The sequence below is a fragment of the Propithecus coquereli genome, unplaced genomic scaffold (assembly GCF_000956105.1).
Source record: "Propithecus coquereli isolate 6110/MARCELLA unplaced genomic scaffold, Pcoq_1.0 Scaffold907, whole genome shotgun sequence".
NCBI classification, from domain to species: Eukaryota; Metazoa; Chordata; class Mammalia; order Primates; family Indriidae; genus Propithecus; species Propithecus coquereli.
Window position 1 is genome coordinate 16,290 of NW_012155363.1, and position 21,604 is coordinate 37,893.

A 21,604-nucleotide genomic window follows, 5' to 3' on the forward strand; every position below is an offset into this window, starting at 1 on the left:
CACGAGGCCTGGCCGTGGGTGCTCTACACTGCAGTGGCTGGAAGGGGGGCACCCGTGCTGGTTCCAGGACCAGATCCGTGTTTTTCTTGGAGTGAGAGTCTCGGCCTCTCAGTGCTAGAAGCTTCCTTGCAGGCCTGTGCAGCAAGAATCTTAGGGTGGCCTGAGAACGTGCCCGCCGCAGGGCCCAACGTGCAGGCCCAGGCAGGTTTTGGGACCTCAGGAGCCCCTGGCTGTGTATGAGGACAGCGATGTCTGTCCCGTGTCTCAGCCGGCTCTGAAGTGACGTGTTCCTGGAGGGACAGTGTCTCCCAGCCCACTGCTTTGTTCTTAATGAGCTCAGAACTCCAACGTTGGGAAGAAAGTGGGGGTTGCCTGGTCCCAAACCCCAAGGCTGGAGGGAGAGGAGACGTTCCCAGGACCCACGTGGCAGAGCTGTGCTTCCCTTGGGCCCTGCACTGGGAACGTGCCACCAGGGCGCTGCCCCCGCGCGCCAGCGTCCACGGAAGCCACGCTGGCTGCAGGCCAGCTGCCCACCCCGAGCCCCGTGCAGGCGCCCACGTCGGGGGCAGCAGCAGCTGTGGTGGAAAGAGAACGGCCCCGGGCCCGTCACGACTGGTCCCGAGACTGCCCCAAGCTTCCCGGAGCAGGGAGGACTCCAGACATTTGCGGACACGGCACTCGCAAAGCGGGTACCACTGGAACACCGTGGACGGGCCTTCCAGGCCACACTGTCACCTGTTAACTGGTGACCCCTAGCAAGTTCACTGAGGCCTCGGTTTTTCTGCCGACAGACTGGGGCTAATCGCTCCCTCCTTTGCCAGCGGGTCACAGGGTCAGAGCTCCGTCAGTGGAGCACCCAGGGGCGGTCGCCCCCGAGAGCGGCGGCTCTCTCATCCTGTGGCCCTGACGCCGTCAGCTGGCTCCAGTCTCCTCCTGTGGGCTTCCCTGTCGTGGGACGACAAGGATAGGGTTCTCAAGGTGAAGTTTTAGATAACTCAAGGCCCTGAGGTTCCAGAGGCCAGGAGCCCGGGATTCTGGTTAGTGGAGATGTCAGCCCTTGGGGACAGCTCTTGGGCCCAGCTGGGGACAAGTGAGAGGGTGTTGTGACCAAAGAGAGCGTGCAAGGCACCGAGATGAGAGTCAGCGACAGGAGAGACAGTGATGGCCGCGGGAGGGACAGCGCGTGAGGGTCCTCCTCCTGGACTGCTGTTCCCCCGGACCCTGGGGGCCGCATAGCCACGCCCTCCTCTGGGTGAGGAGTGGGGTGCTCAGTGCTGATGTCCACCTGCTCGTGGAACCCCCGCGCCGTGTGGAAGCAACCCACTAACATGACCCCCAACCTAGCACGTCGCAGGGGGAGCCACGGCCAGGCCAGGCTCTGTGCTCAGGGCCTGGGGCAGGAGTCCGAGGCTTCCTGGGGCCCGTCAGCCCTGGGGAGGCCAGGGTTGGGACGGGGGCTGGAGAACTCCCCCTGAGCCCGGCCATGACCTGAGATGGAACCACAGAGGGGTCCTCCTGGGCTCGGGGAGAGCAGAGCCCCCTTTCCCAGCCTCTGGCAGCCCCCTTGGCCTGGCGGCACTTCAGGAAGCGGGAGAAGGAGCCGCAGGCAGCCACGTGGGAAGAACTAAACCGTGAGACGTGTTCACGGGCGAGGAGCTGTCAGGGGAGAGACCCGTCACCCGTGACAGACACACACGGGCCCCCTGCAGCCGTGAGGGCCTTACTGACCGCGTGCGCGTGTGCGCCCTCCAGGCTCCTGATCTACGGGGAGTACTGCAGCCACATGGAGCACGCCCAGAACACGCTGAACCAGCTGCTGGCCAGCCGGGAGGACTTCAGGCAGAAGGTCGAGGTAAGGGGCTTCCCAGCGCCGAGGGTGTGGCTCGCTGGCCGGAGCGTGTGGCACCAACCTCTCTTGTGCCCACTTTCCGGGGAGGTGGGGATGGGGGTGGTGATGTGATTGTTTCTTGGAGAGTTTTTTTCTTTGCGTTCTGTTTGGGGGGGAGTGGGCCGGGCCGAGGTCACTGTCTTGGGTGGGGACGCAGCCTGAGTCCCCAGGGTGCCGCGGAGGACCGGCATCCGGACCAAATCCGAACCAGCGAAGTGCTGTGACCCACTGCCGACCCTGGCCTCTGCTGACCCAGGGGGCCCTGGTGACATCTGCTGGGAGCTGTGGGCCACCTCCCAAATCCTCACCCCAGGCCCAGGCCACTAGTCTGGTTCTCACAGGAGTCCCTCCCCAGGGCCCCTGTCCCCAGCTGCAGTTTCTGTGCTTTGCCTGCTCAGTGAGACCTTGTCCCCAGAGTGGAGCCTGGTGCTCAGGCAGGGGTGGGCAGGATGTTCCCCAGGAGATTCTCGACGCGTCCGTGGCAACCCTTGGGGTCCCTGGTTCCTGAGCGCAACCCCACAGCTCGGCATAAGCTCCCGGCCTTGTTCTCCCGGAGGGCAGGTGGGAGAGGGGGGCGGCTGGGGGAGGCCACTGCCCTTCTCCGAAGGACCTGACCCAGAGGAAGACACAGCCACATCCAGACAGGCCCAGTGGGCGCCACCCTGGGGGTCCTTTAGAATCCCAGTGTCTGGCTGCGTCTGGCCGGAGCAGTGCAGACCCCGCAAGGTGGGAGGGGCGGCCTGTCCCGCCCCCCTGCTGTGACCCTTCCCCTCCCTGCACACACCCGCTCGGTGGACCAGTGCTGGGAGCCTGGCCAGAGAAAGACCAGACATTGGGCCAAGTTCGGGGCTTACGGCTCTCCGCCAGGCCCGGGGGCGGGCGTGTGGGCAGGCGCTCCCCGGGGAGGGCGCGCCTCACCACCTGGTCGCCCCCAGGAGTGCACACTGAAGGTCCAGGAGGGAAAATTCAAGCTGCAAGACCTGCTGGTGGTGCCCATGCAGAGGGTGCTCAAGTACCACCTCCTCCTGAAGGTGAGGCCCCGGCTCGGCCCCTGCACGGCCGTCCCGCCAGCGTCGCGCGCAGCCTCCCGGGCAGGGGCCGTGGCCCCCAGACGGATCGAGTTGAATGTAAACAGATGAAATAAGTTTGTACTTAGCTTATAGTCACGCCCAATACACGTGATCATTACCACAGTAAATAGAGGAAAATGATGATGAAGGTCAGTAACAAGTCTGAGAAACTGAAAGAGACAGAAAAGCATTCTCAGACCAGGAATGAGAGAGCTGTGGTTGGTTAGTCAGTTAATCAAGTCTCTCTGAGCTTCCTGGTAGCCACAGTGGAGATGGAAATAGGAAGGACGTCAGGAGAGACAGGCCTGGGAGGGAGACCCTGGTTTCTGCGAGGCTCTTTGTGACTCATCGTGACCTGCCAGCACAGCGCCCGGCTGGGGCTGCCGTAGATTCCCTTCCCATGGCACGCCCCCCGCCCCCATTATCCACAAGATTTGGGAGCGTCCCTGCTAAGTGGGGTGTCTGCTGTGTAGGGGGTCAGCATTCTCTGGCCTTTGGAGTTGGGCAGCTGAACGAGTGCCTGGGCCGTGGGTGGGATGTCTTGGTCCTGAGCACTGGGTCGCTCTATGCACACACCCCGTGCCAGGCGGGGGCAAGGGCAGGGGCCGGGATCCCCGAGGGGTCACACCGACGCCCCTCTCACCCTGCCAGGAACTTCTGAGCCATTCTACTGACCGGCCCGAGAGGCAGCAGCTCAAAGAAGCACTGGAAGCCATGCAGGTGGGTGGGTAAACTGAGGCAGGGAGCGACCAGGCCAGCGTGGGGCCAGGCACACCATGCCTGCGTACTTGGACTCGAATGGGGATCCTTAATGAGCCGCGCTTGTGACCTAGACCTTTCCCTGGATGGCAGGTGTCGGGGCAGACGATGGGTGAGCGGTGGGAGGTGCGGGGGGCGGTGCAGGGACTGCGGGCCGGGTGCTCCCCGGCATCTCCCCCCAGCCTCCCCTGGCCAGCGAGGACTTCCGGGAGCCTCCTCCCCTGCTTCCCCGGCTCTCCGGGCCCATAGCCCTTAGGCTCTGCTTCTGAAATGCCACCCCTGCCCCTCCTTGTGCCACCTGCCCGAGACTCCTTTGCTCCTATCTCAGGGCCAGCCCCGCCCCCCGCCAAGCTCCGCTTGTGTCCCTCCCCTGCTCAGGAAACTTCTGGGACTCTTGCTGCCCCGAACCAGGCATTGGCTTCTTGCCCTGGCACTCGAGGCCTTTTACGGTACTTGCTCCCGACCTCACAGCGAGTTTGCCGCGAGTGCCCCGTTCCAGGCAAGCTTGAGCTCCGGGTTCCGGAACGTTCCGTCCACTTTCCCACCGCTGGGTGTCCGCTCAGGCCGCCCTTCCTCCTGCCGCCAGCTGCGTTCTGCGCGTCCTCGGCCTTTGCAATGAGCCGGACATTTCCCCGCGAGGATGCCCCTCCCTGGGCCCTGGACCAGGGACTCTCACCCTAGACCGCTGGGCAGAATTGTTCATGTCACCCTCTCTAGCCACTGTGCCGGTCGTGGTGACCTGTGTCCCCAGGCTGGGCACAGTGCCCAGTGCGTGGGAGGATGACGTCTACCAGCTCCTCCGCAGGGCTGCAGCCCTGACCTCTGCCCCCAGCAGCCACCTGGGCTTTGGGCCTCTTCCCCTCCCCAAGTACCTCTTTAAGGGGCTCCTTCCTGGTTGGGGAGGGACTGTAATCTGTCTCCACTCGCAGCTGCCACTGGGTCCCGGGGATGGGGGGAGTAGGACCTGCCGCTCGGCCGTCTATGCGATTTCTCTGAGCAGGCCTCGTGGTCGGGGAGCAATTTACCCCAGTCACGTGCCCTTGTGCGTGGGTGTGGGCGGTGATATCAGAGACCTTTGACACCCTGCTGCTCGGGTCCCCTGGCAGCACCCGGGGGAGAGTCCCAGGGGAGCAATGCCTCCTGCCGTGACAGGCTGACGGGGACTTTCTCAGCTCAGGCTGTGCTGCCCCGAATCCACGTGTCCCCCCAGCACCTGCCCGGCTTGTCTGCCGTGAGCCCCACGGTGCGTGAGCCAGCGACGGTCCCTTGTCGGGGGCTGCCAGACGGGGACAGCAGGTGTAGTGGGCTGTGGCCCGGAGCCCCTGAGCGTGGCCTGTGTTCTGCATGCCCAGTGCTGGGGTTCTTGCCAGCGGGCGGCTCGGGGGCTCTGGAGAGTGTAGCTGATGGTGCCCCACAAAGACCCCGGCCTACCCTCCCCGCCCGGAGAGCCGGCGAACCGCAGCACGAGACTCGAGGGTTGGGGAGTTGCCAGTCTCCCCCCCACTCCCAGCGTGCCGGGACATCTTCCCACGCCACCATGAGAGCCGTCAGTGTAGTTGAGCTTGATTTCCCCTGGGGACTGAGAGCTCACTCCTCAGAAGGCGTGTCTCAGGTGGCCGCTCTGCCTCTGCAGACCCGAAATTTGTCCCCGTGGGAGCTGCAGTCACAGGTCTGAGCTCCGTAAACTGATGATAATCCCGCGTGTGTATCAGAGCAGATGCTCCTCTCGCCCGCTCATCCGTCCCGCCAGCATCCATTCGCTCTGTCCCACGCCAGGGGTGTGCCGAGGCCAGCGTGGTTGGACTTGTCATGGGTTCTGCCTCAGGAGCTCAGATCCTGCCCCTGCCGTCGGGTTCTTTGTCTCTGGCAACCTGTTTTCTCATTTTAAAGGCAAATAGACGAGAAGCAGCACCCTTCCCTCAGGGAGGCTTGGCCCTGCCGGGAGTGGAGGCCGGGGGTGCGGACAGTGAGGTCTCCCTGGGCCAGGAACGGGGCAGGAGTGTCCTACTCCCCAGCCCTGGACCGGAGGGCAGCTGCGGATGGAGACAGTGCGGCCCCTCCCCACCGGGACGGGATTTCCGCCCTGCAGCCCCTGGTGGGCCGGGTCGGCCGCCTGCGTGGCCCTGGTGCCTTTCCCAGACTCCGCAGACTTTCTCAAGTGGGCGCTGCTCTCTGGCGGCCGGCAGGGAGGTTGCAGCAGGGTGACGGGCGCCCAGTGGGGACGCGCAGACCCGAGCAGAGGGACTTCCGAGCCCTCGCCCTGCCCAGACCCCGAGGGGAGGTGGTGCTCAGTGGGGCACGGAGGCTTCCCAAGAGTGGAGACGTGGGTCGGTCCTGTCCAGTTGGCTCTTCGTGGCCTGATGTGGCTTCTCTTCTGATTACGTGGTGGGGCGGAATGAAGCCGCCCTAGCTGGGAGTGTGGGGCCTGGCCGTGTCCCCGAGGCCAGCAGCTTTCGGGCGGTGTGTTCCCTCCCTGCCCCGGTCTTGTCTGTCGGGTGAGGCTCACCTTGTCTCGAGGCAGCCACCTGCAGGACGCCCTGCGCCTGGACGTGGGGGCCGGGGCTGAGCCCCTCACACTGCCAGCGCCCCTGACCCCGGTTCTGTTGTTCCAGGACTTGGCGATGTACATCAATGAAGTTAAACGGGACAAGGAGACCTTAAAGAAAATCAGCGAATTTCAGAGTTCTATAGAAAACTTGGTGAGTGCAGCCGACTTCGGGCCAGGACAGGGTGACCAAGACGGCGTGCGTATGGTATCACAGTGCCAACGCGCCCTGTGTCCACGGCCAGAGGGTGGTGCCGGTGGCTTCCGAATCTCACCTGGGGCGTCTGGTGTTCACTCTGCTGCGCCCGCCGTCAGCCAGCCCTGGTGCCCAGTGTGCGGAGGACGGCCCTCTGCCCAGGGCCGGGCCGGGGCATGGTGTTGACTTCCCGGCCCGTTGTTACAGGTCCAGGAGGAGAGCCCAGCCCACCCTCACCAGGCAGCCTGCAGGAAGCGGTGCAGGGGTTCGGTCCCAGGGAGGGCGGGGCCTGCGGTCACCCTGCGCCTCGGACCTGATCAGGCAGGGTGATGCCTCAGGGGACCCTGTCCCAGCCTGTTCCATCCGAGGCCATCACGTCCTACCTGGGGAGAGGAGGTGGGCCACGGCGGGATGCTCGTGTTCTGCGGGCCGTGCCAGCCAGTGCCGGCTTCTCTGGGATTGGCTGGTGATCAACCCGCGTTTCTCCACCTCACGCTCTGGACGTCTGGGCCGGATCATTCGTGGTCGTGGGACCCGTCTGTGCACCACGGATGCCGCACGGCTCCCCTGGCCTCATCCAGCAGGTGCCCCTCGCACCCGCCCCCAGCCCCACCGAGTGATGACAACCAACTGTGTCTGTAGACGCTGCAGGATGTCCCCTGGGTGCAGAGCCGCCTGGCTGGGAACCACTGGTTTTTACGCCAACATCTTCACCCCAGTGAGTTTCACTGGCACGGAAGCTTTGGCAGAGGAAGGCCCCAGAGGCCCGGGCCAGCTCTGGTGCCCAGGGCCCGAAGAGCCCAGAGAGTGCTCCCCGCACACACGGAAAACGTCCACGACGTGTCGTCAGCGCAAACAAGAAGAGAAGTGACCGAACAGCATTACGTTTCTGCCCCTTTTTCTTCGTTTTAGAAAGAGATAGAAACATCTGAGTGCAGAGGTCGAGGGTGGCTGTGCCCGCGCCATCAGTGCCCGTCGCAGCCCGGTGTGCCCCGGTGCTCCGGCACGCGGCATCTCTGAATGCTGCGCAGCTGGCGTGCTTTGATTCTGGAACACGAGGAAAGCAGTTGGTTTTGTTTTTTACGTTTTTACACGCGAGTGGTACGTGTCCATTCAATAACCAGAATAAGGCAGCAGCCGTCAGCAGGGGTGGGGCAGCCCTGCGAGCCAGGCCCTGGCGCTGCCCGCGAACCCCAGCGCAGGCGAGGTGGTGCTCTCGCGATCCGCACCTTAGAGGTGGGAAACGGAGGCCCGAGTCGAGGGCCAGCAGGTGCGCGCTCCGCTGCGTGTGACACCAAGAGCTGCCCGTGGGCGCCGCCCTCAGCGAGACCGTCCCTCAGCGCTGTGATGTTTCGGAGTGCGTCCCTCCACCGCACGTCTATGTAGACGCTTCCTTTGGGGGACCGTGCCCAGGGAGAAGCTCTCTGTGCATTGGGAGAGCAGCGGAGATACAAACCGAATAGAGGAGAAAACAAAATCTCAGCAGACTCAACAAGCGAGTGGGACTGACTCGAAGCCTCTCCCCGTGGAAGACAGACTGCCGCAGGCCCCCGCCCGCCCGCCCTCTGTGCAATCAGCGCCGTTCGTTCTGTCTAACGTGGTGCTTGCGGCTGGCCGCCTGGCTTTTCCTGCAGGTCCTGCTCCGGGCTCCACGCGGCAACAACCCGTGAACATAACTGCGCCGTTGGTCTCTTTGTTCCCAGAGCTGCAGGGCGTCCTTGGCGGGATGGCCAGGAAGGGGTCTGAGGCCCCAGGGCCCGTTCCTCCTGCAGCTTCTGCACCCCCAGTCTACACACCAGCTGGGGACCACTGGGTTCATTTCCCTTTGTCCCCCTCTGGTTTCTGTGGGGACCGCAGCGGGCATGCGCACACCTGCCCTCGCTCCGTGCTGGGAGGACGGAGAGCCGTGCTGACGGCCTCTCCCCGTGTTTTCCAGCAAGTGAAACTGGAGGAATTCGGAAGGCCAAAGATCGATGGGGAGCTCAAAGTGAGGTCCATAGTCAACCACACAAAGCAAGACAGGTGAGCAGAGTGGGGATCAGTGGCCGCGGGGCCGGCTGGCGTCCCGTGGCAATCTGGCACTGTGTTCCCAGGAGCCCTGCTCCTAAGTGGTTCTGGAAACAGGGCCTTCCTGGGGAAGGAGCGGCCGGCCCGGTGGCTTTGTGTTGTTCAGTTTTAATCGCTTCCTTCCTTTCTTTGAGAGCGTCAGGGAGCTGCGTCAGTGAGCGGCTGCCACGGGGTGGGGCTGCCCTGCCTGTGGCGGGCGCTGGGCGGGGGCAGCGAGAGCAGGGCCGGCCCCTGCAATCTCTCAGTCTGCAGGGGCCACGACAGACGCAGAGTGGGCGGCTGAGCTCTGTGCCGAGGTCTGCGGGGAGAGTGTGGGCAGGTGTCCAGGAGGCTGGGACACGCCGGCACGGTCCTTGCTTGCTCCATGTCCTCCGTGTGCACCTCCGTGCGCGAAGGCTGGGGCTGGGGCCACGGCAGACACAGGTCCTGCCTTCTCGGGGGCCCCGGTCTAGTGGGGGGTGGAGATGTGACCTGGTTGTGACCCTTGGTGGCCAGTGCTGTGAGGACAGCCTATGTCCGGGAGACGCCCCTTTGAAAGGCTGCGGACCCGCCTGTCACGGGTGGGGGCCGGGAAGGCTTCCTGGGGGAGCAACACAGGCAGCCAGACTGACCGAAGTTAGCGAAGTTAGCGGGCAGGCCAGGCAGGGCCGGGGCTCGCCCTCGGGAGCGGGCGGCGTGTGCGCAGGCTCCGAGGCCCAGCCTGTTGCGGGGCGGCAGGCGCACGCTGGCTGTCCTGCGCCTCCGAGCAGCACGCGCTGGTGAGCTGACGGGCCCTGGTCGCACCGGCTGGCCAGGTACCTGTTCCTGTTTGACAAGGTGGTCATCGTCTGCAAACGGAGGGGCTACAGCTACGAGCTGAAGGAGATCATCGAGCTGCTCTTCCACAAGATGACAGACGACCCCATGAACAACAAGGACATCAAGAAGGTGGGCCCTGCAGACGCGCCGGCCAGGGGCAGCTGGGTGGCCTTGGGGAAGGGCGCTGGGTGAAATGAGTTGACATGCACTGACCGGTGGGCGGGGGCGGGCAGAAGGCCTCCCCCAGGTGTCACCTTGTCATTGTGGCTGCTGCTCATGCTGGCTGCCCTGTGCCGGGCCAGTTCTCCCCGGGGGTCGGCACGATCAGGATCCCGGCTCCCCAGTGGGGAGACTGAGGCAGAGAAGGGAGAGGCCCCGTGTAAGGCCTGTAATGAGAGTGGGCCTTTCGACCTTGACCAGCCTGACTCCAGCCCATGCTGTCCCTGGTAGCCAGGGGCCTTCCTCTCCCCTCTCCGTCTCTGCCCTGTTTGGAAGAGGGCTGTGGGTGGGCCTGGCTGTGGCCTGTCAAAAGCTCTGATGTGCAGGGGCTGGGCCCATAGCTGTGGGGGTGGGGCGGGGCTCATAGCTGTAGGGGCGGGGCCATGGGTGCAGGGGTTTGGCCACGGCTGCAGGGGCGCGCTGCCTCCCTCTCTGGTTCAGTCTTGTCCTGCCAAGGCTCCTGCACTGGGCGCTGAGCGGCTACTGCGTGGTCCTGGCTGGGTGTGGGGTCCAGGAGCCCACACGCTAGAACTCCAGGTTTGGAGTATGCAGTGCAGGGTGCAGGCCCCTCGTGCAGGACCTGGGGAGCTGTAGGGGCCTGATGTCCAAAACAAGTAATGGGGCCAAGAGGCAGTGGCCTGAGAACGTGGCCTCCTGGGTCTCAGCCGCTAGAAGCTGCCCCTCCGGGAGGATCGCCCTCTCGTGGGCGCCCCACGTGGCACAGCCAGCATCCCGCGGGGCCAGGCCTCTCGCTGACCTCTCTCCCCTTCCTCCCCTGCTCATGCCGCCCAGGCTCACGGGAAAATGGTAAGCACCGCGCCAGGCCCTGCTGCCTGGCCTGACCTTGCCGCCCCACGCGGCCAGTTTTCTCCCCTCTCCCTCCCCTCAGTTCTTTCTTTTCTTCCTTCAAAGATGGCTCTAGGTCACTCTCCTCGGTCTCTTAGTTATGAAATGATGTGTAACCATGGTTAAAAATTTGCCCATTACAGAAAGTGGGAAACGAAGCCCCATCCACCCCCAGTCCCTGGAGGTCGAGGGGCAGAGGTTGACCAAGAGCCTGTCGGGGTTCCTTGACCTCTCCAGCCCGTCAGCCTCTTTGCTTTTCTGTGTTCTTTCTGGCCTCCCGCCCCTGCCTTCCCTCTCCCTCCTCCCTCCGTCCCTCTCCCTCCTCCCTGCCTCCTCCCTCTCCCCCTCCGTCTTTTCTAACCCAGTGGGCTCAGACTTTCCAAACCCTTCCTGGCCCCTGAGAGCCTCTCCCCGAGAGAGGGCCAGGCCCGCTCTGGCAGGGGAAGCAGGGCAGGGGGAGGGCAGCTGCGGGCAGTGACAGGGCGCCTGCCCAGGGCCATCTCCTGCCTTTCTGTTGTGTTGTTTACCTCAGAGGAGCGTCTTTAGCATCTCGTTTAGGAAGCAAAAGTGGCGAGCTGGACTGTGGCAGGGCCCTGGGCAAGTTCCGGAGCACCCGCTCCCTGGGGACCTGCCCCCACTTACACACACATGTACGTTTACACACAGCAGAGCACCCTTGCACACAGGCACTGGAAGCAGTGCAGATATCCCCATGTATATACATGTGCACATGCGAGAGCACGTGGACAGAGGCACAGGTGCACATGCAGGACCAAACACAAGTGTGTGCAGGCATGAGAGCAGTGTACACACTCAGACACAGTCACGGGCACACATACGTAGTCATGCGTGCAGGCGCAAGTACATATACACGTACGTGCACACATGAGAACACACTGGCATGCATGTGCAAGTGCATATACTCACACGGGAGAGGGTGTGAGCACAGGCACACGTGTGCATGCACTTGCATATATGTGTGCGCATACGGTGCCAGTAAGACGTATGTGCATGCACGTGAGAACATGTATTCACACAGGCAAGGCACCTGTGCCTGTGTGCATATGCACACGCACACGTGTGTGCACACACAGCACAGGGAAGCATGCATGTGTGCACATGCCAGTGTGCCCAAAGCTGTCCCAGTTGCCAGCGTGTCCCTGTCCCCCTGCAGTGGTCCTATGGCTTCTACCTGATTCACCTTCAAGGAAAGCAGGGCTTCCAGTTCTTCTGCAAGACGGAAGACATGAAGAGGAAGTGGATGGAGCAGTTTGAGATGGCCATGTGAGTGCCGAGACGCAGACCCCGGTCCCCCCAAATGTGCGGTGTGGGGGGTTGGAAGCCTGGCTGGATTCGCTCTGCTGACCCTCCTGGCGCAGGGGTGGCGGGAGGCGGAGTTGGAATGCCAGAGGCAGAGACGGGCGCCAGCAGCCCCGGACTCCAGCCTGCCTGCCCGCGTCTGGCATCCGAGCTGCCTCACAGTCCACCTGGAGCAGAGGACCCTCATCTGCTGCAGCCTGTCCCAGGCGGGCCCCGTCCCCTGCTGGAATGGGCTTGGCCTTCCTGGAGGCTGAGCCCCACACACCTGACCAGCAGAGCATTGACAGGCCGGGGGGGCCGTGATGCCAGAGGACTCCTGTGACCCTGATCTTTAGGGCCTTGCAGGCTGGTGGCGCGTCACCTCTTTTTGAAAGCCACAGAACTGGTTTTCCAGGAAATGGAGGACACACTGCCTTCCCACGTAAAACAGAGAAAGGATGGGCTCCCTGGGCACACCAGGCCCGGAGGCCAGAGCGGCCGGCACAGGGGCTTGCGCCTGGGCGCTGTAGGCAGGTGGGCCAGAGGCCTCTGGCAGGTGGGCTCCCTGCCTGGCCTTTCCTCCTGGTGGAAGGAGGCGTGAAGAGGGCCCAGCCCTTCTTGGGGAGGGTCAAACAGGATCCTCGGGATGCAGCAGGCTGGGGCCTGGCACTGGGTCGGTGGCAGCCAGCTGGTCTGTTCCCAGGCTGTGTGGGCAGCACCGGGGCCCTCAGTTTCTTGCTCCCGAACATTCTGTTGCGGAAGTTGAGAGAATGTCGTGGTGAACACCCACCACCTCACCGCGGGCCCGTTTGCGTCTCGCGCTATTGCTGGTCAGTGTCGCCCACGTGGCCTCGGCTGTCTGACAACGCGTCTGTGTCAGAGTGAGCCGCAGACATCGGGGTGGCCCACCAGTACCCAGGGGGCCCATCAGGAGCTAGAGCCGGTATCTGCTTAGCATTTGAAATGTCGAGCTCATGTACAGTGAAGTGCACAAACCTTAAGTTTACAATCGCTGAGTTCCGGCCAACGCCTGTACCCACCCACGCCCAGCCCTGTCAAGACGTTAGACTGTTACCCTCACTAGAAGGTTCTCTTGTGCCCACCCGGCTTAATGTTAAGGCTCCCACCCTGGCTCTCCTGCCTGCGGGGAGTCCGGGCCCTGAGTCTGCCGGGTGTGGGGGGCAGAGCCAGGCTTGGCGTCCAGGTCCCTACTGCACAGCCGGGTTCCGAGTCCGGCTGGTTCCCGGGGTGGTGACCACATCCGTGGGGCTCAGGAGTGTGCAAACGCAGCTCCTGCTCTTTGCCTGGCCAGGTCAAACATCAAGCCAGACAAGGCCAACGCCAACCACCACAGCTTCCAGATGTACACGTTTGACAAGACCACCAACTGCAAAGCCTGCAAAATGTTCCTCAGGTGCGAGACCCCCCAGAGCTCAGCGCCACATCCATCCCAGGACCTCGTCCCTCTTTCCCCACTCTGGGCCCCATACGAGGCCCCAAGGGGCTGGAGTGTGTCCCCCTAGCATCAGGCCCAGCAGGGCCCTTGGGGTTTCAGATCTAGCCAGGAGACGACTGTCCCTGAGTGCCCAGGGACACTGTGAGCAGTGGAGAGCCAGCCTGGAGGACGTCCCAGTGGGGAAAGACCTGCAGGGCAGACAGCCAGAGGGGACTAGGGGTGGGGACAGGGACCCTGACCTTGGCCGAAGAGCAGGATGCAGCCTCACCTCCTGCCGCCCTCCCCCGTGCAGGGGCACCTTCTACCAGGGTTACCTGTGCACCAAGTGCGGCGTCGGGGCGCACAAGGAGTGCCTGGAGGCAATGCCTCCCTGCAAGACCAGTGAGTACCTGCCTGTGTCCCTGGCCGTGCCCACTCACAGGTGACCCAGCCGCATAGCCTGCCTCTCTGTCCCCACATCCACAGAGCTGCAGCCTCTGTGCCCCATGTCCGTTGGGTGCATATGTTGGCACAGAACAGCGTGCACCCGTGTGTGTTAGGTGGCATTAGGTCACATCTGCCACATGTGCTGGCCGTTGTAGTTCTTGCTTTGTCTGGCGGTGGGGTGGCAGGCCCGCTCAGCAGATGGAATCTTTGGAGCGTTTGCCTTCCGTCCGACCAGCAGAGGTGCCCTGAGTCCTTGGGCGTGTGGGCGCCTGTGTCCAAGGCAAGGACAGCAGACAGGTGGCATGTGCACCACTCCTCCCCGTCCCTTGCCCCGGCAGACATCACTAATCAATTGTGGACATCTATCTGCCCCGTGAGCCCCATGTGCCACCTGGTGATGAGGCAGCTGCTGCCCCCCACACCGCTGGCCCAGGCAGGGACAACTGTTTGCCATCTCGGGGCTGCCACCCCCCTGAGCTCCCCTGTGGGCCCCTAAATGCAGAGCTCAGAATGTACTGTCAGAGGTAATCGAGAGACTCAGCGTGAGCTCAGGTCTGCATGTCCGTAATCCACGTCCCCAGTAACGGCCTGGACACCTGGCTCGTTCACAATCAGGCTCGGCCCAGGCGCTCCCGTCAGCGTGAGTGACAGCCGCCATGGGGCCTGGCGCCGCGGCTCCCCTCACACCTGCCTCACTTCCTTTCCAGGTTCTCCGGCAGACCTGGTAAGTCCCCCAAACTGCCCCTCCCTCTGTCCCACCCCTTCCCCCCACGCGTGTGTGCCCGGAGCCAGAAAGATCAGTGTTCAGCTCTCAACCCTCACGCGCTGGTTTGGACGAGCCGCTGCGGGTCACAAGAGGCCTCTGTTTTCCTTCGTGGACGTCCTGGGCCCCGGTGGTGTCTTCTTGTCCCAGCTGCCCGCCCCCCAACCAGTCCTGCTTGCAACTGTGGGTGCAGCTCTGGGCATGTGCCACCCCCTACCCCCAAGTCCCCGTGTGGCTCCAAGCCCTCGGTTTGGCTGACGTGGGGATGAAGTCACTGAATTCGCTTATAGGGACTTTACGTCTCCCCGAGCTGCAGGGTCCAAATGAACCAGCATATAAGGGGCACTTGCCAGGCCCCGCGTGGGGCGCAGAGATGCCTCTGGAGGAGAGACCCAGACAGAGACCACAAGCCCCAGGCTCGGGGGTGGTCAGGGCAGGCATCCTGGAGGAGAGGGAGGCCGTGTGTCCTCCTGGGAGGGGAGCTGCGCAGAGGTGGAAGGTGTCCCTGAGGATACTGGGGAGGGGGTGTCGCACAGGGAAGCAGAGCCCCCCAGCTCCCTGCCTTGACCTCTAGCTGGGAGTGCGTGGGGGCAGGGAGGGCCAATGCTGGGGTCGGAGGTCAGGGGGCAGCCGTCCCTCATCACCGTGCTCTGTCCTTGTCCTCACAGGATGCCTCTGGAGCGGGACCAGGTGAGCGTGCTGGACTTGGCCCCTGCTGCGCCCACGTCAGCAGTCCCCTGGGAGCCGGACCTGGGCTTGGCCTGGTGCTGCGGGCTCTGCTCCGCCGTCCTCCGCTCCTGGCTCCCAGAACGTGTCCCGCCTTGCGGCCGCTCCCTCCTACCTCTCCCGCCTCCATGGCCACCTCCCTGAGAGCGTCTGCTGTGCGGGGCCGTGGGGACAGGGCCCAGCCTGCATGCGGTCAGGGTCCTCCACCCCAGGGAGTGGCACCTGGCTGCGGCCCAAAGCCCCTGAGCAGGCGTCAGCGCGCATCGCTGTCATGCAGCCATTTCCTCCCCTTGCTTTGGGTCCCACGGTGGGAACGCGGCTATTCCATTCTGAGGATGGAAGGCGTCGTGGTCTGTGAAACCTCAGTGCAGTCCGGGCAGGCTGGATAAAATCCGAGCCTCGCCAGGGAAGAACAAAGCCCGCTGCTGCTACTGCTGGCGGGAGTCTGGTGTGGGGATACCCGGCTCTTTGAGCGCCACCGGCAGGGCGGGGGTGGAGCCAGACCTGCCGCTGCAGGTCCTCTGGGGGCTCGGCCAGGACCCCGTTGCAGGCCCTGAGTGGTCTTTAACCAGCCGTGCGGCCCTGTCAGCCTGTCTCTGACACGCGGGGTCCCCCGTCCCCTGCTCCACGGGTCCCAGGCTAGGCAGGTGTTTAGAAGACAGCATGTGATGTGCCCTCCGGAAGTAAGCTGCTGTGACCACAGTGACACCCTGAATCTGTTTGTCACATGCATTTACTTATGACATTTGTCAAAAAGGCGCGGGCACCTTATGGGAGGAACTTAGGGATGGTTCGGGCTTGAGTGTGCTAGGGGGTGTCTCGCTAAAGAGCTCCCCCGGACGGAGGCCGAGTTTGCTGATGGGTGGCTGCCAGCCGGGACCAAGTCACTGAGTGAGCTCCCCCCACCCCGCCCTGTCCCCGCAGGTCCCAAGATGGTGGCTGTGCAGAATTACCATGGCAACCCGGCTCCTCCCGGGAAGCCTGTGCTGACCTTCCAGACGGGGGACGTGATCGAGCTGCTGAGAGGAGACCCCGAGTCCCAGTGGTGGGAGGTGGGTCCTGGGCCCTGGCCCGGGAGGGTGGGGCTCCTCTCCCTCCCTGGGCAGAGGCAGGTTGGGGGTGAAGAGAAGGAGGGGGCTCCGCGAGGCCTTTGCTCCCTGCGCCGTGGCATGGATGTGGGTCCAGCCCTCGCCTGGTCATCCCTGGGGAGCCTTGTGTGGCAGGCAGTGCAGCGTCCCTTCACGGGAGGGCACCTCCTGCCCGCGTCAAGGCCCTTCCCCATCCGCCTCGTCCTCCGGCCTCGGCTGTGTCCCAGGGCTCTGCTCCAGCCGCGTCACGCCCACCCTTCCCCCTCTCAGTTCAGGCAGCCTTGTGCACGACCGTGGGGCCACCAGGCACTGTCACTGCCTGCCCCCAGGGGCTACATCTGGGGGAGGGCGACAGACGTGGGCACAGATGACATCGATGTAGTGCAGTTTACAGGTCCAAGCCGGGAGTTCCGTATTCCATTTACGAGGCCCACAGAAGCAGAGCCCTTTGCGGCGGTGGACCTGCCCCCTAGCGCCCGCCACTCCTGGGCACCTCCGCCGAGCCCTGGCGGCTCAGGGGCACCTCGCCAGCCGGGCTCCCTCCTGGGGGCTGACGTTGGAGCCGAGCGTTGCTCAGTGTCCGTGTTAGGACTCTCGCGGCCGTGGCTGTTATGCCATGGTCATTATGAGTACACGTTCAGTCACGAGTGTGTCGCGCCGGACCACGTGCGCACGTGCACACGCACGCATACACACATACACACACACGCATGCGCACACACGATTGGAGACTCGGCAAGCGCAGGAGGGGACTGTGCCGTGCAAAGTCTCCGCCTGCCCCGTCCCCCGCCCCAGGTGAGAGCAGCGCCACCCGGTGCTGTGCTGATGGGCTGGGCCTCAGTGTTCTCGTCTATAAAGGGGGACACCGCGTCAGCTCCCTGCCCAGAGCAGTGACCGGGTCAGCTGAGGGCAGTGATGTGTCGGCTGTAACAGCCGTGTTGGGAACGGGGTTGGCGCTGGCACCTCAGATGGCCCCACTCCCACGTCCAGCCCCAGTGCTTTTCCTGACGTCCCCTCCTCTTCCAGGGCCGGCTGGTGCAAACCAGGAAGTCAGGGTACTTCCCCAGCTCCTCTGTGAAGCCCTGCCCTGTGGATGGACGGGTGAGTCCCTTCCCACGGAAGCTTCTGGAAGGCTGCTGGCCCGGGTGCTGAGGGTCCGGCGCTGTCTCCTCACTTGGATGGCCTGGCTTGTTAGGATATCCGTGTTGGGTTTAGGCGGCAGCCCAGGGTGGGGGCCGAGGGCCAGACGCGCCCCCTGTTTAAAGGGCCCAGCCTCCTGGAGTGTTCCTTTGTGGTCTAAAAACGCTAAAGTCTGCCCCAGCTGCAGTGGCTGCCTTTCCCCAGACTTCAGGGACTCCAAGCCCTGCACTCTCGGACTATTGCATGGCCCTAGTGGGGAGAAAGCTCCCCCAGCACCAGCATTCAAGGCTGGCCTTCCCCATGTTTGGGCAAAAGGCGGTGTGGCCTTTCTTTCATCGGAGGAGCGTGGGGACGCCCTGGCTCTATCACGAAGACGGCAGGCGCTCAGCCTTGAATAACCTGCGTCACACCCCAAACAAGCCGGCTTGAGAGAATGCGCAGGTGGCAGGTTCCCAACACCACCCCGAGCTGCAGCTCCCCACGGGGCCGGCCCGGCCCGTCCACTCCCCGCTGCTCTGCTGGGGGCGGGGGTTATGCACTCAGGCGCTTTGGACGACCAAGGGAACCAGACAGCAGGGGAGGGCTAGTGCCACCAACTCTCCCTGGGGCACGTCCCTCAGTGTCCCCACTTGCAGGTGGACGGGATGATGGGATAGGTGGTCTCGGAGGCCCTGCCCAGGCTGTGACCAGGGAGGCCACAGTGGGGGCTCTGACCAGGGAGGCCCCCCTCACAGAGTGTCAGCGCCTGCCTGACTGCGTGTGGCGCCCCGCCCTGCGCTCTGCCTGGGGCTGCGGGAGCAGAGGGCGCAGCCTCGGGTGTGCCCGTGTCCGCTGCTGGGGGTTTCCGGCAGCCTCTGTCCTCCCCCTCCCAAGGATTATGTGCGCGGCTGGGTGGTCGCCACTCAGACATTGCTCAGTCAAAGCCGGGCGTCTCTTGGATGAGGGAGGCCGGGCCGTGGCCCCTGGGGACCCCACGGTCCAGGGCACTGGTGATGAGGGCACAGAGGGTCCCCGCCCAGAGCAGCCAGGGCCGGGCTTTGTGGTCGGCCCCGGGAGACGCTAACACCCGTGTGCTCTGCCACAGCCGCCCGTGAGCCGGCCACCGTCCCGGGAGATCGACTACACTGTGTACCCCTGGTAAGTGGATCGCGGGTCTCAGACGTGGGCGTCTGGTGGCCCCTTGGTTGTGGAGGTGTGGCCAGCCTCGTTCCTGGGCACAGAACCCAGCGGCTCCCAAACCCGCCTCCCTCCTGGTCTGTCATGGCCAGGAGCCTGTCGTAGGCAGCTGCTAACCTGTCTCTAAAACAGCTCAGCATGTTTGAATGTTTGGAGGATGAAAGACCTTTTCAGTGCAGTCTTAACTGAGTTTCATTATTTAAAAGGCACAGAAGCAGTATATTTAAGGGCAAATTTGTAATCACTTACTGACTTAGTGCCGTTGCCTGGTGAGGACGGTGAGGCTCTGGTTTTAGCCACAGGTGCACGGCAGCCGCCTGCATTTACTCTGTCCCCGCTGTCACAGAGCAGCTAGAAGAAGGACTAGACCTACAGACACACAGCCCCCCAGCTCTGCATGTGGCTCGGTGCGTGGCAGCCACACGTGGCAGCCACACGTGGCACACAGCTTCTCGGCATGGCAGCCTCTACCCCCAGAATACCGTCCTTGAGATTTGTGGTTTGCGGTTCATCCCTGAAGCCACCCAGGGTCCCCTGTGCCCAGGGTGGTGTCTGCACAGCCTGCAGGGGCTGCACAGGCTTCAGCCGCCCTGTCCGTCTCTCTGAGATGCCCACGGGTCTGGCTGGCACCTCTCCCACTTGCGTGGTCCTATAGGGGTGACCCCGCAACCTGGGGCTTCACTGGGAGGAATAACAAGACAACTTCGGTTTTTAAATGTGGACCCTGCCCTGGTGCTCAGTATTCCGGAAGTCTCAGTTCACCCTGGCAAGTAGGTGCGTGTCGTGGCAGGTCTGGGGGGGGCTTGCGCGTCTCAGCGTGGGCTTCGCTGCGGTAGAGACCACAGCAGCGCTTTGCTTCAAAGTCTGTTGGAGATTCAGTTGACGTAGGTATCGATGGTCTCCAACATGTTACCCAAAATACCCACGTTGGCGCTCACGTCATTGCTGCTTTTCAAATGGTGGAAGATGCATATTTCAGAAAAGAAACATGATCTCCTGGACCTGTGTTTCGCTGAACTCCTCTCGCAGGCCTGGGACTGTAGAGCAGAAAGCAGCCCCGTCTCTCATCCCGCCCCCGAGAGATCTCTGTGAGCCCCTGGGTGCTGTGCTCGGGTGCCGGACCCACCCGCCCTGCGCCCCTCACCCTGTGAAGATGAGCGCGGGGAGGAAGGCAGAGCCCCGGGTGGTGCCTGGTCATGTCATGGCTTGTTCCCGCCCGCTGCAGGTTCGCGGGCAGCATGGAGCGGCAGCAGACGGACAACCTGCTCAAGGCCCACGCCAGCGGCACCTACCTGATCCGAGAGCGGCCCGCCGAGGCCGAGCGCTTCGCCATAAGCATCAAGTAGGTGGTGGCCCTGGGCTCCAGGGGACCCTTGCCTGATGCGGTTCTGGACCGTGGAGCCCCCGTCCCCTCCACGTCCTGAGCTTGTTGGGTTGGGTGACCCCGTCGTCTGCGGCCTGAGCCAGGACACTTGTGAGACGGAAGCAGCACTGAGAGCCATGCCGGGCGCCAGGGTCTCCACTCCGCTGGACGGTGCCTGTGGCCTGACTGGCACCAGTGATCCACGTCCGCCTCACGGGTCCGCTGCCCCGTGGGTCACAGGCCCCATACGTGCTTGGGCGCAGGTGCGGGTGGGCTACTGTGCGAGGTGGGCCCTGGGGAGGACGGGACCGTGCCACTGCTTCCTTGGCATCTGGGCCGGGGAGAACGTCTCCTGTGGCGGCTTCTGCCTCGTGGCTTCGGTATGCAGCCTCCGGTCTGGACATGCCCTGCCCCGTGCCCGCCTCCCTGGGAGCTGTCTCCTGCGGGCTGCAGTCAGCCTCCTCAAGGGACAGACCAGGACTGGTCGTTCGTCACCCTCAGCAAAGGGCGCCCATGGACAAGAGTGGTCAGCCAGCACATAGCAGGGTCTGGTCTGCCATGCCCTCGGTGGGGTTGAGAGTCCCAAGCAGGGTGCTCTGTGTCCAGGGAAGGGGCTCCTTGGCCTGCTGGGCAGGTCTGGGCAGGGCACACCCTGTGTCTGGGGCCCCCAGGTGGCCGCAGCGGACCAGCCTGGGTGCTCTGCAGAAGCCAATACGAGTAGAGAAGGGATTTTCTGCAGGATGCAGGAGCAACCCGTAGCCCTCACGGCAGGCCTGGGCCGGGCTCAGCAGGGCCCCCCAGTCCTGAACACACAGCCCCCACCTGTCTCCCATCATCTTAGCTTTCATTTTCCTCTTCCTCTGGGCCCCAGCTTCCTCTGTGTCTGCACCCAGGGGGGCCAAAATTGCGGCTGCTCCGGGCAGTTTGGGACGCACGGTCTGGCCTGAGCACACGCAGATGTCGCCCGCACACGTGTTCCGAATGCCCGGAGGCGGGCAGAGGGCCCCCGCCCCAGCACTCAGGGCAGGGTCGCACGTACAAACGGCTGCTAAAGGACCCCCGGGTGAGTGTGGGGGAGGCAGGGATCTGAGCGCCTGAGCTGAGGACGAGGCCCTGAGTCTTCACCACCCCCCCAACCCCTGACAGGCAAACGGGGCCAGCGCCGTCGCCTGCCCAGAAGGCCGGTCGAATGCCTGGGCCCGAAACAGGTGTGCCGGCCGCACAGCGCAGCGAGCGGTGGCGGTAGTGACAGTGACACGTGTCACTGAGCTGGCCACACAGCACGGAGAGCGTTAGGCTGCACCGCTGGCCGTGGGCGGTTAGGAAGGGCGCAGTGAGCATGGCGGGACGTGGCAGGGCGGTGCTCCCGTGGGGCCCCTGGGCAGCGCGGGGACTGGTTACTGACGTGGGACAGCTACTGACTGGGTTAGAAGACCAAAATAAACGTAACGTTCCTGAATAGGGACACTCCCGGGCTGTTCCTTGGTGGCCTAGGAGTCAGAAGAGCAGGACAGTTTCTGTCACTTACTCTTACGGCAGAGAGGCGTTATTGTGACCACGGCGTCACCATGTCACTGTCACACATGCGAGCATTGTCGTGTTGCTGTTGTCATTGTTATTGCTGCCACCACACATGCGCACGGTTTTGTCAGGGGCCCGTGTGACATACATGTCCGCCCTAAAGATGTTGTCGGGAGCGTGTCCGTGACGCGGGGACCAGCTGTACTTGGTAGCAAGTGACTGTTGTGGGTTATGCGTCCGCTGTACTATGCATTTTAT

At 63.7% G+C, this 21,604-nt stretch overlaps 1 protein-coding gene across 1 annotated transcript in view; it reads left to right on the forward strand.

Moving 5' to 3' along the window:
• LOC105826682 (guanine nucleotide exchange factor VAV2) overlaps positions 1-21,604 on the forward strand; it is a 44,149-nt gene that overhangs the window by 12,694 nt on the left and 9,851 nt on the right. Inside the window, exons 6-20 of the mRNA XM_012664690.1 lie at positions 1,753-1,852; positions 2,824-2,919; positions 3,610-3,678; positions 6,330-6,416; positions 8,395-8,480; positions 9,320-9,452; positions 11,563-11,672; positions 13,000-13,101; positions 13,436-13,524; positions 14,277-14,293; positions 15,001-15,022; positions 15,983-16,110; positions 17,173-17,247; positions 18,371-18,423; positions 19,688-19,804. Of these exons, the coding sequence (XP_012520144.1) occupies positions 1,753-1,852; positions 2,824-2,919; positions 3,610-3,678; positions 6,330-6,416; positions 8,395-8,480; positions 9,320-9,452; positions 11,563-11,672; positions 13,000-13,101; positions 13,436-13,524; positions 14,277-14,293; positions 15,001-15,022; positions 15,983-16,110; positions 17,173-17,247; positions 18,371-18,423; positions 19,688-19,804 (1,284 nt within the window). The remainder of the gene's footprint in view (positions 1-1,752; positions 1,853-2,823; positions 2,920-3,609; positions 3,679-6,329; positions 6,417-8,394; positions 8,481-9,319; positions 9,453-11,562; positions 11,673-12,999; positions 13,102-13,435; positions 13,525-14,276; positions 14,294-15,000; positions 15,023-15,982; positions 16,111-17,172; positions 17,248-18,370; positions 18,424-19,687; positions 19,805-21,604) is intronic.